The sequence below is a fragment of the Corticium candelabrum genome, chromosome 2 (genome assembly GCF_963422355.1).
Source record: "Corticium candelabrum chromosome 2, ooCorCand1.1, whole genome shotgun sequence".
Taxonomy (NCBI): domain Eukaryota; kingdom Metazoa; phylum Porifera; class Homoscleromorpha; order Homosclerophorida; family Plakinidae; genus Corticium; species Corticium candelabrum.
This window is the reverse complement of record NC_085086.1, coordinates 1,465,021-1,482,420: the sequence shown is the minus strand read 5'-3', so window position 1 is coordinate 1,482,420 and position 17,400 is coordinate 1,465,021. Positions and strand designations below refer to the sequence as shown.

The window sequence follows — 17,400 nt, the reverse complement described above, 5'->3', positions numbered from 1 at the left end:
CTTCTAGAATTCCATACCCTCGAGCCAAAATCAATCAAAAAAACAGTGTCACCTCGTTAATTATGTTCTCATCTCATCTTGCGAGACACCCATTGTATTGTCTCTAGCGCGCGCTAGTAACATTTCCCAATTTCGCACGCTCGAAATGACAACGACGTCTAACGGCAAGGTCTGCTTCGACCACGCGCCGCCCGCGACGCGCACGAAACGCCCCGAACTGACGAAGAGATACAACCGCAAGGCGGTCAAACTTCTCCTCGAGCTGGAGGACTGGATGGAAGACCAACTGCGTCTCATCTACGCCTGCGAGGTGCGTGCACACGATTCCCACGTTCGCAACCCGATGCACGACCGACTGCGTCGCGCAGAGAGGCAGCCAGTGCAGTGGGCGTGTCTCTTGTTTTGCAAACGTTCTGCGTGTTGTCGTATTTTTGCAACATTGTGGGTTCTATTTTGCAAACGCCGTGCGTCTCGTCTATATTTGCAACATTGTGCTTCCTGTTTTGCAACGTTGTGGGCGCGTCTCGCTTTGCAACATCAACGTGCGTGTGTGTGTGTGTATGTGTGTGTGTGTGTGTTGCATGTTGTGCTCGCAGCCGGGCGACGAGACGCCGGTGGATCTATTCCTGGACGATATCCTCGACAACGACGAAGACAAATACGAGGAGTACATCAAGGTGAGACTTCTGGGTAGCGCTTCGTGTGATTCCTACGTCATTGACGAGCTTCGTTCGTTTTTAGAGCAAATTCGAGACGATCCAGCAGCCGGCGCAGGTGGGCAGCGATTGGTTTATGTTTCGAACGTGCGTGCAATGTGTGACACTGATTTCTAGGCGTTTATCGACGAGCTGTTGGCGAAAATCAAGGAGCTCAACGTCGACCGGAAGTCACGTGATTCGTTTGGGTGACCGGATGTTGACGTAACGTCCTATTTTGAGAGATTCGTATCTATTGTTGGCTGCGTGTGTGTATGTTTGGGTATCAGTGGGTAGCTAATCGTGCAGGACTATTGACATCAACTCGGGCAAACTTTCTATACGCAACTTCGATTTCTAATGTTAAGGAAATTTGAGACATTTAACTAAGACATTGAGATTGGTCACGTGATTACCTCTGTTTTCACGAAGGGATTGTATTGGGCATGGCCAATGCATATGTAGTATGCAAATGTTTGCTTTTTATTTGCTAATTGATATCAATGAGACATCTCAAGTGTATCGTTTGTTGAATGATGGTGACGAGCAACAAGCGATGGAGTTTGATTTGTATATGTACTCTGTGCTTGCATTCGGCATTAAAACTTTATGATGAACAAAAGGCTGCATGATAAGTGTAATGTATTGGGTAGGTCTGGATATGGAAAGTGTGTACTGTACACTTATGATGCATACAGTAGCCACATATTCAGAGACGTTGACTCACTCACAGAACTCACTCACAGATGGGCAGGCGAATTTGCAATAACAGGAAGGGACACGCCCACACATGTTAATGGTCTGATCAACAGGAATGTTTGTTATGTCTGGCAGGTCTGGATAAGGAAAGTGTGTAAATAGATGCATACAGTAGTCAGACAATTACAGACATTGACTTCCAAGTAAATAGGCAAACAAAAAACAGGAAGGGACACGCCTACACATGTCAATGGGTGTCTAGTCAACAGGAATCCATGGCCAGGTGTCCGGCAAGTCTGTATAAGTAAAGTGTGTGTGTACATTGATACAATGTAACATACAGTAGTCAGACAGTCAGACACCATGCTGTTCAGACACGTTGGCTTACAGTTTGGCAGGTAAATAGTAACAACAGGAAGGGGCACGCCCACACATGTGGATATAATGGCAGTCTGGTTAACAGGGATGTTGGGTGAGTTTGGCCAAATTTACATGGATGCTTACAGTAGTGAGGGGCGGGTTTGGCTAAGGAAAGTTTTTGCACGGATGCTTACAGTAGTGAGATAGAAGTCAGAGACATTGACTCACAGATGGGCAGGTAAATAACCAAACAAAGGAAGGGATACACCCACAAATGTCAGTGACATCTGGTCAATAGGAATATCTGTTAGGTTGGTTTGGATAAAGAAAGTGTGTAGGTGGATGCATACAGTAGTCACACAGTAGCAGACAATGACAAAGAGATGGGCAAGTGAATAAGCAAACACCAAGAAGGGATACGCCCACACTTGTCCATGGTGTCTGGTCAACACCAATATGTGGATGTTGGGTGGCTCTGGATAAGGTAGGTGGGTGTGCATGGATGCATACAGTAGTCAGAGACATTGACCCACAGATGGGCAGGTGAATAGTCAAACACCAGGAAGAGACACACTCATGCATGTCAATGGTATCTGGTTATAAATGCCTGGATGTTGGGCAGATGTGGATAAGAAAAGTTTGTACATGGATGCATACAGTAGTGAGATAGTAGTCAGAGATAGACTCACAGATGGGCAAGTAAATAACCAAACAACATGAAGGGATATGCCCACACATGTCAGTGGTGTTTGGTGCATAGTGTCAACAGGAGTCCTGATGTTGGGGGGGGTCTGGATAAAGGTGTGTACATGGATTCATACAGTAGTTAGCTAACAGTCAGAGATCTTGACCCATACATAGATGAGCATGCAAATAGACATGCAAACAACAGTAAGAGACACACCTGTGCATGTCAATGGGTGTCTGGTTAACAGGAATGCTTAGATGTTGGGCACATCTGGATAAGAAAGTGTGTACATGGATGCATGCAGTAGTCACACACTCACAGACAATGGCAAAGAGATGGGCAGGTGAATAAGCAAACAACAAGAAGAGATACGCCCACACATGTCCATGGTGTCTGGTCAACACCAATGCTTGGATTTCGGGCGGCTGTGGATAAGGAAGGTGTGCATGGATGCATACAGTAGTCAGAGACATTGACCCACAGATGGGCAGTTGAATAGCCAAACACCAGGAAGAGACACACCCATGCATGTCAATTGGTTGTCTGGTTATAAATGCCTGGATGTTGGGCAGGTGTGGATAAGAAAAGTTTGTACATGGATGCATACTGTAGTGAGATAGTAGTCAGAGATACTGACTCTCAGATGGGCAGGTAAATAGCCAAACAACAGGAAGGGATACGCCCACACATGTCAATGGTGTTTGGTGTGTCAACAGGAATCCCGATGTTGGGCGAGTCTGGATAAAGGTGTGTACATGGATGCATACAGTAGCTAGCTAAACAGTCAGAGATCTTGACCCATACATAGATGGGCATGCAAATAGACATGCAAACAACAGGAAGAGACACACCTATGCATGCCAATGGGTGTCTGATTAACAGGAATGCTTGGATGTTGGGCACATCTGGATAAGAAAACTGTGTATACGGATGCATACAGTAGTCAGACAGTCAGACACGTTGACTCAGAGATGGGCAGGTAACTAGCCAAACAGAAAGAGACACACTCACGCATGTCAATGGCTGTCTGGTCAACAGGAATGCCTGGATGTTGGGTGGGTCTGGATAAGGAAGGTGTGTACATGGAGGCATACAGTAGTCAGACAGTCAAGAGACATTGACCCACAGATGGGCAGGCAAATAGGTAAACAACAGGAAGAGACACACCCACGCATATCAATGGTGTCTGTCAACAGGAAATCCAAATGTTGGGTGGGTCTGGATAAGGAAAGTGTATACATGGAGCATGCAGAAGTCAGACAGTCAGAGACATTGACCTACAGATGAGCAGGCGAATAGGCGAACAACAGGAAGGGACACGCCCACATACGTCGATAGGCATCTGGTCAACAGGAATGCCTGGATGTTGAGTGGGTCTGGAAAAAGAAAGTTTGTATAGTACAGATGCATACAGTAGTCAGACAGTCACAGACATTGACTGGCAAACGGGCAGGTCAATAGGAAGGGATACGCCCACACATTAATGGGTGTCTGGTCAAGGAAAGTGTGTACAGTACATGGATGGAAACGGTAGTCAGACAGTCAGACGTTGACGCAGATGGGCAGGCGAATAGGTAAACATTAGGAAGGGACACACCCACACATGTCAATAGGCATCTGGTCAACAGGAATGCCTCGATGTTGAGTGGGTCTGGATAAAGTATGTATACAGATGCATACAGTAGACGCACAGTCAGAAACGTTGACCCACAGATGGGCAGACAAATAGCCAAACTACAGGAAGGGACACGCCCACACACATCAATGGACTCTACAACAGGAAGGGGCACGCCCATGCATGTCAACGGGCTACACACATACAAATGCGTCATGTCATGTCATGTCATGTCAACTCATCTCAATAATAATAATCTCAATCAACAATATAAATCCACTTGTAGACGTCCGTCCCACTAGCAAAACAAGTAGAAAGTATCTTCTGAAAGGCCTACAGCTGTGGACTACTGTACAGACATTCGTGTGTGTGTGTGCGCACGCATGTATGTGTGCGCACACGTACGTAACCATGCAATCGTGTGCATGTCTGACTTCTATACAAAGGAGGTCAGTCATCAATCAGAAATCCTCCTGGACGACGAGATGAAATTGCTGCTGGTAAAACCAATCGGTGAAGTCGCGTAGCTCGGATGCTGCTCGTCTGGCTTCGACCCGTAGACTCTCATTTTCTTTCTTTTCACTCACAAGCTGTTTGTTGAGACGTTCGTTTTCTATTGACACCTGCAATGAGAGAAGGTTTAGTATGGAGGATAGTTTGCTGTGAGGGTATGTAGTTAGTACATGTGGCAGAGCATGCAGTAGTCACTTCTGTGAGTACGTCACGTTTTGTCTGTCTGTCTGTCTACTTGTCTGTCTGTATGTCTGTCTATCTGTCTGTATCTACGTGTCCGTGTGTTTGTCTGTCCATCTGTTTGTGTCTGTGTCTATCTGTGTTTGTGTGCCTGTCTGTCTGTCTGTCTGTCTGTCTGTCTGTCTGTCTCTACCTGTCAGTGTTTGGATGGTTTGCTGTGAGGGTATGGAGTCAGTAGATGTGGCAGTGCATGCAGTAGTTGCTTCAGTGTGTACATCACGTTTGCCAAATGTTGTTAGACTGAGATGTCAGTGCTCACTGTGGAACTGAAGTGTTCTGGTTGCTGATTGTCTATCAAAGTCTGACAGGTTGTTTGCGTGCGCACCTGTCTGTTGTCTATGTGTCTGTCTGCCATTCTGTCTGTTTGTCTGTCTAATTGTCTGTCTGTCGTCTACCAGTCTGTGTTTGTCTCTACTTGTCTATCTGTTTGTCTGTCTACTTGTCTGTCTGTTTGTCTGTCTACTTGTCTATCTGTCTGTCTGTGCTGGTATGTCTGTCTGTCTACCAGTCTGCATGTTTGTCTGTCTGCTGGTCTGCCTGTCTACTTGTCTGTGTGTTTGTGTCTCTACTTGTCTGTCTGTCTGTCTGTCTGTCTAGCTGTCAGTCGTTCTGTCTATCTGGAAACGACAATCTGTCTCTTCCCTCCACTGTTCCAAATTCCCTCCCACATAAATCGACACGATCACACTCACACTTCTCAACTGGCTGCTCAGCTGCTGCACTTGCTTCTCGAGATCACCAATTTTCGTCATGGCTTGTGACACAAGCTGCACCCTAGAAAGCACAGCAACATACATACACAAGTCATTACATCATGATTAATTAATAATAAATATACAAAATAGAAAAAATATATAAATGTAAATAAATATGTACACAAAATAAATATATACAAAATATACACAAAAATAGAAAAAATATAATACGTCATACAAATGAATACAAGAAATAAAAAAAATAAAAAAAGTAAAATATAATGTATATAAAATTATGAAACTTGTCTATCTTTCTTTCTCGTTTCTCTAGCTTTATCCATGAGACTATGACTCGTTTCAGTCGTTGGGGAGTTTCTGTGGTCTGACGAACAGTCCGTTGACGATGATGTTCGGTGCTTTCCTGGTGGTCATTGATATCCACTAGGCGTGCTGTCCCGATGTTCGCGGTCACCGTAATGCCTGCAATCTATATTGAATTGGCTAGTCATTGGTCACCGTATGGACTGCATGGAAACATGTACCCTGCTGGGCTCACCTGCCGGGTTGGTGGGCACCTAGATGGGGTAAAGACCCCACTTGCCCATTATGGAGGGGCATAACGACACACACACACACACACACACACACACACACACACACACACACACACACACACACACACACACACACACACACACACACACACACACATGCTGGTGCTGCTGCAGAGGCAGGAGACCATCATGAAAGTCATGTAACACCAGCTGGCGGTCTTTCATCCTTTGGTTTGCGAATCCTTGGGCCTCTGGTCACCACACAGTCATCATGTCATGAAGGCACAGAGGTTATCAAAATCTTCATGAACAATTGTCTGTTAAATTATTATTTATGTCCTACAATGCCAATATGTTATGCAGATTAGCTTTAGTTTTGAGTGTACCCACAGTGGTGGGTACACGGGTATGTATATCTAATACATATTACATATACATACATACATACATACACACACACACACACACACACACACACACACACACACACACACACACACACACACACACACACACACACACACACAGACACACTGGCACTTGATAGTCAGGACAGGCTTGAGAATTGAGTGTTTATAAGAGAAGTTCCTTGCCAAAGTGCTTACCCTTGAGTCCCACGACCTGATATGTGCTGGGTAAAGTGTCTGGATATGGGAGATTCAGATTAGGGAGGTTCAAGCATACAACTAAATGTATAAAAATAAATACATACAAAATACATGTACATACACAAATATACAAACAAAAAATAAATACAATTTCCTGTAGTTCGAAATCTTACATTTCGTCAGATGGTCGTTCGTCTTCCTTCCTCCTCCTCTCTACAAAAGGACTTCCCTCATCCGAGCTCACCCTCTCAACTGACTCCTTTCGCATCACAGACGGACTGAGACGACTCTCAGGCATAACAGGACAAGATAGATCTGCAATAGTAGCAACTCGTGGCTTGGCAAGCGTCGAGATGGACACGAGTGAGAGCTGTGGCTGAGACTGAGACTGTACCGGTAGTCGTTGAACTAAAAAAGGCAAATCGTTATCTGCAGGTTGTGGATATGTGATACGTTGTTAGAGACACACAGAAAGGTTAATACAAATGACAAGCACATACAGTAGAGATAATCAACGTTCTAGTATGAGATTTTCTTGAGTGGCAATGATGAGGTCACAGCAAGAGATGATGAGGTCACAGCAAGGGATGATGAGGTCACAGCAAGGGATAGGTGTGGGTACAACCACATCCACTTACCTAACCACATCCTCTTGATGTCACCTAAGCAGACTGTTACATCTGCTGGTCTTGTCTTTGTTATGTCCTGGACGGAAGGAGTTTCGTAAACATGTGTACAGGTACATATGATGTATACGTAAACAGACTCATAGATATACTTTAAGGTTAAGGGATAGGCAAGCCAAGTAAACAGACAGACACAGAGACAAATGGCAAATGGATAAGGAGCTGCCGTTCAATATGGTTACACCCCCAGTCAGTTGGCTGGCTTCCGGTACACTAAGCAGGAGCTATGGGCCGTGCTGAGCAATCTCCTGGAGCCTGGCCAGGTACTAGCAGGAGCACCAACTGCAACACCAACTGTGGTGTGGGCACCCGAAGTTCCACCTGGACCACACCGGCTGATAGACTTTGTCACCGTCGAGGCCTTTGCCACCCCAGTCAATGACCAGGTACTCATTTATACTCCTGAGTCGAAAGAAGCAATTGTGTATGAGTTTCTTGTCAAAGAAAATTATGCCATCTCACAAATAAACATGCAGACAGACAAACTGACACAGAGACAGACAAACAGACACAGAGACAGACACCAGCCAGCCAGCCAAACAAACAGAGAGACAGAGAGACAAATAGATAAGACAGAGAGACAGACAGACAGATGTATTGGACAGACAGACAGACATACTGACAGACAGACAGACCAAGACAAACACACAAACACACACACACACACACACACACATACACACACACACACACAAATAGGCATCGACACACCCACACCCACACACACCCACACACACACAAACAAACCAACAAATCACATCATTTTACCTTCAACTACAACAGGACTACTGTATTCTTCCATCTCTTCATCTTCCTTCGTTTCTTCCGTGTCCATCTTTGCTACTTCCTCTTCATCATCTGTCTCATGCCCAGAAACATTATTACTCGTCATGTTCACCTCGACATCGTCAACAGCTAGTGGTGATGTTTGACGTAAATGTGAAGGAATGTTGCCTTGGCTGGAATCGAGAGGGAAGTGTTGAGTCGATGTTGGGTCGTTGTCGTGTGCCTCAGAACTGACGTACGACAACTGACCAAGTGAGCTGCAAAAGAAGTAAAAATAAATGTATGAAAACGAATGTAATCATTTGGCCTGTATATCCATGAGCCTGTTTACGTATACATCACATGCATCTGTACACATGTCTGTCCACGTGTCTGTCAGTGTATCTGTTGATGTGTCTGTCTACATGTCTGCATGTACAAATGTCTGTCAAAGAGTCTGTCTAAATGTCTGTAAATGAATGTAATCACTTGGTCTGCCTATCCATTAAAGTATATCTATGAGTCTGTTTACGTACACATCATATGTATCTGTACACATGTCTGTCCATGTGTCTGTCCATGTGTCTGTCAAGGTGTTTGTCTAAATATCTGTCCATGTGTCTGTCTAGATGTCTGTCCACGTGTCTGTCTAGATGTCTGTCCACATGTCTGTCTAGATGGCTGTCCATATGTCTGTCAAGGTGTCTGTCTAAATATCTGTCCATCTGTCTGTCTAGATGTCTGTCCATGTGTCTGTCCATGTGTCTGTCTAGATGTCCGTCCATGTGTCTGTCTAGATGTCTGTCCATGTGTCTGTCCATGTGTCTGTCTAGATGTCCGTCCATGTGTCTGTCTAGATGTCTGTCCATGTGTCTGTCTAGATGTCTGTCCATGTGTCTGTCTAGATGTCTGTCCATGTGTCTTTCTAGATGTCTGTCCATGTGTCTGTCCATGTGTCTGTCTAGATGTCTGTCCATGCGTCTGTCTAGATGTCTGTCCATGCGTCTGTCTAGATGTCTGTCCATGTGTCTGTCTAGATGTCTGTCCATGAGTCTGTCTATATGTCTGTCCACGTGTCTGTCTAGATGTCTACTCATGTGTCTGTCTAGATGTCTGTCCATGTGTCTGTCTAAACGTTTGTTCTCGTGTCTGCCAAGATGTATGTCCATGTGTCTGTCTAGATGTATGTCCATGTGTCTGTCCAGATGTCTGCCCATGTGTGTGTCTAGATGTCTGTCCATGTGTCTGACCATCTGCCTGTCTAGATGTCTGTCCATGTGTCTGTCTAGATGTATGTCCATATGTCAGTCTAGATGTCTGTACACATGTCTCTCTAGGTGCACATCCTTGTGTCTGTTCGTCTGTATGTACATGCATCTGTACAGATGTCCGTCCAAGTAACTTTACACATGTCAATACAGCATGTCTATCTACTGTCTGTATCTAATTAAGTATCTACATATGCACTATTCATGTCAATATGTCCCTGGTTTTTCACTGTCTGTCTGTATGTCTGTCTGTCTGTCTGTCTGTCCATCTGCCTGTTTGCCTGTCTGCCTGCCTGCCTGTCAAAGATCATTTATTTCTCTCTCAAATATGTTTCCACGACATCTCTAGAAGATGCTAACTAACAAGTCCGAAGTCTGTGACCACTAATAGCAAAAGAACTGACTCATGTCAAGATTTTAATGTTTGTCTGTCTGTCTGTCTGTCTATCCGTCTGTCAGCCCATTCATGTGTCAGTCTGAATGTCTGTCACACTGCAGTGCAAGTGCCTTCCTCACCTCTTATCCTCTTCAGACATTACTGCCTCATCAGAACTACTCTCATACCATCTTGTTTCTGTACTCAGATCGGGTAAAGAGCCAGCGGTTCTGTTTCTGTAATGTAGAATAAACCATACATGTCCAGCAAAGAAGTGAAATGCCTTACATATCAAGAGAATAATCTGCTGTACTGTGAGATGCATCCCTCCAATATAATAGTTTAGTGTATTGTGGCATGCATCCCTCCAATACAACAGTCTAGTGTATTGTAAGATGCATCCCTCCAATACAACAGTCTAGTGTATTGTGAGATGCATCCCTTCAATACAATAGTCTAACGTATTATGAGATGCATCCCTCCAATACAACAGTCTGTATTGCGAGATTCACCACACCACACCCACCCCCAATTATCTACAATCAAATCACCTTGACTCCAATTTCCTCTTTTCGAGCAACCTGTCTGCACTATTTGGTCTTTCTAGTACACACATCCGTTTGCGTAAAACAGCCTTCGCCTCCAGAGTCTCTGCCTCGTGTTTCATCGGCTCTGAAGTGATCTGCGGCAACAGAGACGACCAACTCAAAGGCCTCTGCAAAAGAGCCCTAAAATGGCAAACACAGACACTAGTAAACATCTAAATAAAATAATAATACTAAAATAAATAATTTCATTATAAGTGCAAACAAATTAATTATATTAAGCATAATTAATTAGTAATTCTTTTAAAATTATTTATGTAAAGAATAATCAATAATATACATAAATATAAAATATTTAATTAATAATAAAACATACTTGTACAAAAGTTTTCAAACAATCACAATACCTCTTATGCACAAACAATGTCTACGATTAGATGCAGACTAACTCTTGCTCTATTTACGATCCGCAATTCTGTGTGTTCGAGGGACAAGCCAAAACTACTCTCTGTTTGTGTTGACCTTGTGCTTTGAAAATCTGTAATAACTTCTACACAATAGGGCGGACAGTGATGATCTTGGTATCGTTAGAAACCGCAAGTTCCCAGATTTCCAATAGTTAGAGTACCGCTTGTGTATGCATTACACAGGCAGTTTGATAAGGCTTTTGCATATCAAGAGTTGTTAGGATTTTTAACTCATTAAGAAGGTGAGACTTTACAACAAGAATGTTGCCAATAGAGGAAGTAGCCAATTAGCAAGGTCACTAAACGGTCCGCTGCCTTCGTATCAAGTCACAGTTGCTCTTGTTTCGCGAGTAGTTGCTTGGTATTTCTGACTCCTCTTCTCGTTCTGTTTCGTCTTGATAGCCTGCAACTTCCTCTACTGTCGTCTAACATCTTTGTATTGTAATATGACCTCTAGATTGTTAATGGGATATCACTTAACATCTGAGAGTGGCAAACAAATACAGCTGCATCATTAGTCACTTCAGAGCGAAAGGTCAGCGCGAACAGAGAGTACATTGTCCACTCAAATAGACATGATGGACATTGCGCACAGTGAGGCTCGTCTCAAGCTCACTCACTAATAGCCCATTCACACGAGCTCTCCGAACCGAGCCAGCGCGGGCTGGCACGGGTCAGCACTGAATGAAATCATCGTGTGAATGCGGGCCGAGCCGAGCCGAGCCGTGCCACCACAACTTGCCGCGCCAGCACGAGTTGGCCCGGGTCAGCGTGGCTTCAAATATTCGTGTGAATGTGGGCCAAGCCACGCTGACTGCCACGCATGCTCACTAGATACGAAAATGGCTTGGTCAGAGCACGGAACCTTGTACCTCATTGAATTGTGAGGTGAGAACAGCATCCAGGTTTAAATTGAAGGCTGAAGCGACATATTCACGGGTGTGCAGTGTCTCTACAAACCACATAGCTAGCGTGCGCAGCAAGGAACACACCTACTATCTCGGCTGGCTCATGTTTCTCTACACGTCGTGTAAACAAGAGCTGGCTCAGCGCTTTACTAGTCCAGGCTGACTCAGCTCGACTCGGCCCAGTTTGGAACTGTGCTCGTGTGAATGGGGTATAAGCCTTTTCTTGTTGTTCTTTCTATTTGACATAGTTTCTTCTAATCACAATTGTTGTAGCAGTGTGTTGCCAATATTGTTGTAGTTCAAGCTATTGATATCAATAAAGTTGTAGTATAAAATGTACAATATATTAATAAATAAATAATAAAAATGATAGAGTGTAGTAGATAAAAAATAAAAAATAAATTATTTAATTACAAAATATATTAATAAATAAAAATCAATGAAATATAAAACCATGTGTCAATATTAATAAATTAATTAACAGCAACAATCTAGTAGTAATACTAAATTAATTAATAAATAAAACTAAATAAAAAATTATTAATATATACATAAATAAATAAATAAATAATAAATAAACAAATTTTAACATATTAATTAATAAATTCTAAATTAATTAACAAACATTCACAAGCTATGCATTACCCTCGTGATTGACCATCCAGTAGAGGTGGTATGACCATCACTTTGACTGAGCCAGCGACACGAAGAAGCTCAACTGTTTGCTCGTGATCGAGAAAGCACACGGGAATGTCACCAATCTAGAAACCAAAACAAAATCGAATAGAAACATTAGACTGTTTCAAACCATACAGATGCAAATAAAAATCATGTTTAGACGTATACTATGTACAACTGTCTGTCTGTCTGTCTGTCTAGTGTGTCTGTCTCTGTCTGTCTTGTCTGTCTGTCTTTGTCTGTCTGTCTTTGTCTGTCTGTCTTTGTCTGTCTGTCTCTGTCTGTGTGCTTGTCTCTTTGTCTGTCTGTCTGTCTCTTTGTCTGTCTGTCTGTCCGTCTGTCTCTTTGTCTGTCTGTCTGTCACATTGAAGGTCAATTCCATTAGTTAATGACTTTGTTGTTTGCAAGGACTGATTAGTATTTAAAAAATCCTAGAATATGTACAAGTAGAATCTGTATGAGAATAAATTGTCTGTCTGTCTGTCTGCCTGTCTGTCTGTCTGTCTGTCTGTCTGTCTGTCTGTCTGTCTATATTTATTGTAAACAATGACAACTACAATGACCAGCAGCAGCAAACAAAGAATAAAGTTCAATGCATCATCAAAGTAAAATCATACTACGCATAAGACAAACATACTATAACAAATTTAAAAGCAAAACATGTAATAAAATTTTATTCATATTAATATATGTATTAATAAATTTTAAGTATTACTATTTGTTCAACTGACCTCGACTACTCTTGCCCCTGGTCTAACACCTGCTTGATAGGCAAACCTGTAGGGGTCAACGTCTCCGACTAGCCCTCGTGGCTGAATGCTGAAGCCCAGCTGACCAGTGGCGTTGCGTCGAAGTGTCATCTCTTGAGTCTAAGGAAAACTTCAAATGTAACGACATGACCACAATTGACAGGATAGTCTTCTTATACTAAAGTTAGATATGTCTGTCTGTCTGTCTGTCAGCTTGCATGTCTAATTGTCTGTCCGTCCGTCCGTCCGTTTGTCTGTCTGTTTGTTTGTCTGTGTGTGGGTCTGTCTATTTGTCTGCCCATTTGTTTGTCTGCTTGTTTGTCTGTCTGTTGGTCTGTCTGTCCATCGGTCTGTCTGTCTGTCCACCTGTTTGTTTGTCTGCTTGTTTGTCTGTTGGTCTGCCTGTCTGTCCATCTGTCTATCTGTCCATCTGTCAGTCTGTCTGTCTGTCTGTTTCTCCATCCATTTATCTATCTGTCTGTTTATCTGTCTGTCTGTCTGTCAGATTGTCTGTCAATACATATATTTTCAAACATTGAACTATTAGACATCAACTGTATATCTGTCTGTCTGTCTGTCTGTCTGTTGGTTACTGCATGCCTGTTTCTCTGTCTCTCCATCCATGTGTTTGTCTGTCTACGTCTACCTGTCTGCCTGTGCCTGTGCCTGCACGTCTTTCCTGTCTCTCTGTAGATTGCCTATAATGGTTGTTTACCTCGCATCCTGAGCTGACAGCTGACAGTCGTTTGACCATCTCTTGTATGTCATAGAGGTCAGCACCACGTGGTAACCGCAACATAATAAACTCTCCAGTGTTGTAATAGACTTTCAGACTGACAAATAAACAAGGAAGAAAATGAGTTTTCAACACACAAAACTGACTAACATACAGGCAAACAGACAGACTGAAAACAGAAAGAGAGACATACAGACAAACGGATGAATGAACAAACAGACAGACAGAAAGACAAGCAGACAGAAAGGCAGATGAACAACAAATAGATGAACAGAGAGACAGACGACAGACAAACAGACAGACAGACTGACAGACAGACAACAGACAGACAAATAAACAAACAAACAGATGGACAGACAGACCAACAGACAGACAGACATAACCATACAAACAGACAGACTAACAGACAAACAGACAAATATAAACAAACAGATGGACAAACAAACAGATAGACAAACCAACAAACAGACGACAGAGACAGAAAAAGACAAACAGACAGACAGAGAAAATAACAAACAAAAAATGGACCAACAGACACACAAACAGTCATACAGAATGGACATACACATATAAACACATACACTCGTACATGAAAACAAACAGAAAGCCGAACGACTGAACTAACAAACAGGCAATCATACAAACACAAGACAGAAAAGCAGTGAAATAGAGAACAGCAAGATAGACACAAAACAAGTAAACATACATAGACCACCCAACAAAGAGACAAAATTGTGTCCACAGATGAGTGACAGTCACCTGTCATCTTTTGATGTCCACCCAATGATCGTCTTCGAAGGAATACTGAACACTGTTTCCTTAGTTGACTCATCGACCAGTACGACGTTGTCAACGGATACGCCGAACACACAAGAGATATTTCGCTCCTCAGGACACGTGCCAAAATCATCAGCCTATGAAAGACATTGTGTTACACTGCTTTTATATATCGACAAACTTACTCACACCACACATGCACGCATGCATGTGATTATACAGACAGATACACTGATAGACAGAGAGACTAACAGACAAATAGAAAGACGGACCGGCGGACAAACAGATGGAAGGACAGCCACATAATATTTTATTGAGACAGACCGACCGACAGACAGACAGACAGACAGACTGAAAGACACAAACACACACACACACACACACACACACACACACACACACACACACACACAGACAAACAGACAAATAGAAGCACAACGACGAGAGACATACAGATAGCAAAAAAGACAGAGAGACAAACTGACAAGCAGACAGACAGGCAGACAGACAGACAAACAAGCTACCTTCGCTGTCTGAAGGCAACAGATGTGACCTTTTCGCCACTCAGTACTTCAGCCACTAGCTGGTACTGGAAACTTTGCTATTACACTGTAGCTTTAAGTGTAGTTCTCATTTTGTTTTACACGAGTTTCGATTTTAGTTAGTCTAGTTGATGAACACTGCTAGAGTATTTCCCTCGTTATCATCCAGTTGCAGCAACCAAATATCTGACTCAGTCAATCAATTATCCGGTTGAGGCAACCAATTATCCGCAATTATCCGGTTGGGGCAACCGATTATCCAACTCAGCCAATCAATTATCTGACTTGTGGTTTTAATTTTAGCAATGTAGTTATAGAAGTGCTGGTTAGAGGAATAATAGTGCGCACTGATGGATGTTGTCGCCCTTACTGCTGCACCAGTAAACAGGGTAATTCTTGTTTTCGATATTAATTAATCGCGAAGGAAAAACTATCAGTAATTCTCTGGTAATTAATTATCGCCCACCAGCACGAATGACCACACAGAGAAACGGCGCAGTTGCAGTTGTTGCAGTGAGGGTCAGACTCTTGTCACAGCAAGACGGCAGCTTCTGCTAGATTTGTGTCCTGACACACTAAATGACTTAACAGATACTATACGCCTCAACTCGCTTTCTAGCTAACATGTACTCACCGTTAAAGCTGCACGTGCAAGCAAGATTAGAGAGGATATGTACTGTAAAACTCAGCAGAATTAACAACCACCCAACTCAAACACACGTTGATAAAGTAAACGTTACGTCTACAGTCTAAGTAGCTCTAAATTCTCCAAGACGATCGCTAGGCAATTGTGAATTTGTTTCACTCAGAATTGGATGAGGGCGTGAGGCTGAGAGTGTCGGTGGTGCAGTAGTCTTTTCTCTCAAGTCAATAAGATTGATGCGAAAAGAAAAGACAGCAGAGCTGTTCAGTTGCGGCGCACTACAGGTGGATCCTCACATTCACATGTGTAGTACCTTAATTAATTGCCCTAGCGTTTCCCACGATGCTATCAATCTGCATCAGAGAGAGTTTTGACTGTGACCCAAAGCACTGAACAACTAACCAGCAACGCAAGGTGAGAGTTTCATTCGGGAAAGTGTACAGCTTGCCAGAGCTAGATCGGATAACTGGTTGCCCCAATCTGATAATTGATTGGCTGAGTCGGATAATTGGTTACCCCAACCGGATAATTGCTTGCCCAATGGGATAATTGGTTGAGTCGAATAATTGGTTGCCCCAACCGGATAATTGCATGGGAAATACTGTAGTAGTTGGACAGTACATAGTACAGTACCTTGCATTGCGGAATGTTTCATAGATAAAAGTTCAAATATATGTGATGGACAGACAGACAAACACATAGCCAGCCAGCCAGCCAGCCAGCCAGCCAGCCAGCCAGCCAGCCAGCCAGGCAGGCAGGCAGGCAAACAGCCAAACAGACAGACAGACAGACAGACAGACAGTCAGATTTAGCTCGTAACAATTCTGATTTATACAGATACATTTCTTTGACAAACAGACAGAAAAAGAGACAGACAGACATACACTTCTACAGCAGTCTGTCACACCTCTACATTCCACGTGATTGCTCCTCTCACTGCCGTCTCCAGACTGAGATATGGCTTCAACTTCTCCTTCCTCTTTTGCCCAAGAGATCGAGGAAACAGCTTCCCTGTAATAACAAACCAACAATAGCAGCCGACAATAAACACACAACAAAAAAACAAAATTATTATGCAACTGCTTGGCTGTATGTTTGTCCACCTCTCTGTCATTCTACAGTTTGTCTGCCTATCTATCTGTCTATTCATCCATCCGTGTGTCCATTCGTATGTTTGCCTGTTAGTCTGTTTAGTCTTTCCATTTTCTGTTTGCCTGGTTTGTCTGTTTGTGTGGCTGTCAGTCTGTCCATTTGTCTATAATAGCACGGTTCTTGCTAGAGCCAGCTGGTGCTGTTGGATACAAGAGGGTAGTGCACAAGCAAGTAAGTAAGAAATGAAGAAACTAGAATTTGGAGCAGATGTTTGAGTGTGATCTGATCCATTTCTTCCAGTCAGATTGATGATACTTCCAAATGCTGTGTGTGTGTGTGTGTGTGTGTGTGTGTGTGTGTGTGTGTGTGTGTGTGTGTGTGTGTGTGTATGTGTGTGTGTGTGTGTGTGTGTGTATGTGTGTGTGCACGCGCATGCGTGTGCTAAGTCTTACATGAGAGAATACAACTGAGATTCACATGCCAAATATTTGACTCCTCAGT

At 43.1% G+C, this 17,400-nt stretch overlaps 2 protein-coding genes across 2 annotated transcripts in view; one reads left to right on the top strand and one right to left on the bottom strand.

The window, feature by feature from the left end:
* The first annotated feature begins 114 nt into the window (after window positions 1-114).
* Window positions 115-1,107, top strand: LOC134198568 (protein phosphatase 1 regulatory subunit 14C-like). Its single transcript, XM_062667983.1, has 4 exons — window positions 115-310; window positions 597-677; window positions 742-774; window positions 834-1,107. Exons 1-4 carry the CDS (start codon window positions 146-148, stop codon window positions 906-908), a joined length of 354 nt encoding a protein of 117 aa, XP_062523967.1. The 5' UTR covers window positions 115-145; the 3' UTR covers window positions 909-1,107.
* Window positions 1,108-4,285: 3,178 nt separating this feature from the next.
* LOC134198195 (signal-induced proliferation-associated 1-like protein 1) overlaps window positions 4,286-17,400 on the bottom strand; it is a 23,279-nt gene continuing 10,164 nt past the window's right edge. Inside the window, exons 12-22 of the mRNA XM_062667539.1 lie at window positions 16,715-16,818; window positions 14,605-14,759; window positions 13,825-13,942; window positions 13,092-13,229; window positions 12,328-12,443; window positions 10,314-10,490; window positions 9,903-9,998; window positions 8,122-8,396; window positions 6,841-7,075; window positions 5,503-5,584; window positions 4,286-4,680 (exon numbers count right to left, since the gene is read on the bottom strand). Of these exons, the coding sequence (XP_062523523.1) occupies window positions 4,519-4,680; window positions 5,503-5,584; window positions 6,841-7,075; window positions 8,122-8,396; window positions 9,903-9,998; window positions 10,314-10,490; window positions 12,328-12,443; window positions 13,092-13,229; window positions 13,825-13,942; window positions 14,605-14,759; window positions 16,715-16,818 (1,658 nt within the window). The 3' untranslated portion in view covers window positions 4,286-4,518. The remainder of the gene's footprint in view (window positions 4,681-5,502; window positions 5,585-6,840; window positions 7,076-8,121; window positions 8,397-9,902; window positions 9,999-10,313; window positions 10,491-12,327; window positions 12,444-13,091; window positions 13,230-13,824; window positions 13,943-14,604; window positions 14,760-16,714; window positions 16,819-17,400) is intronic.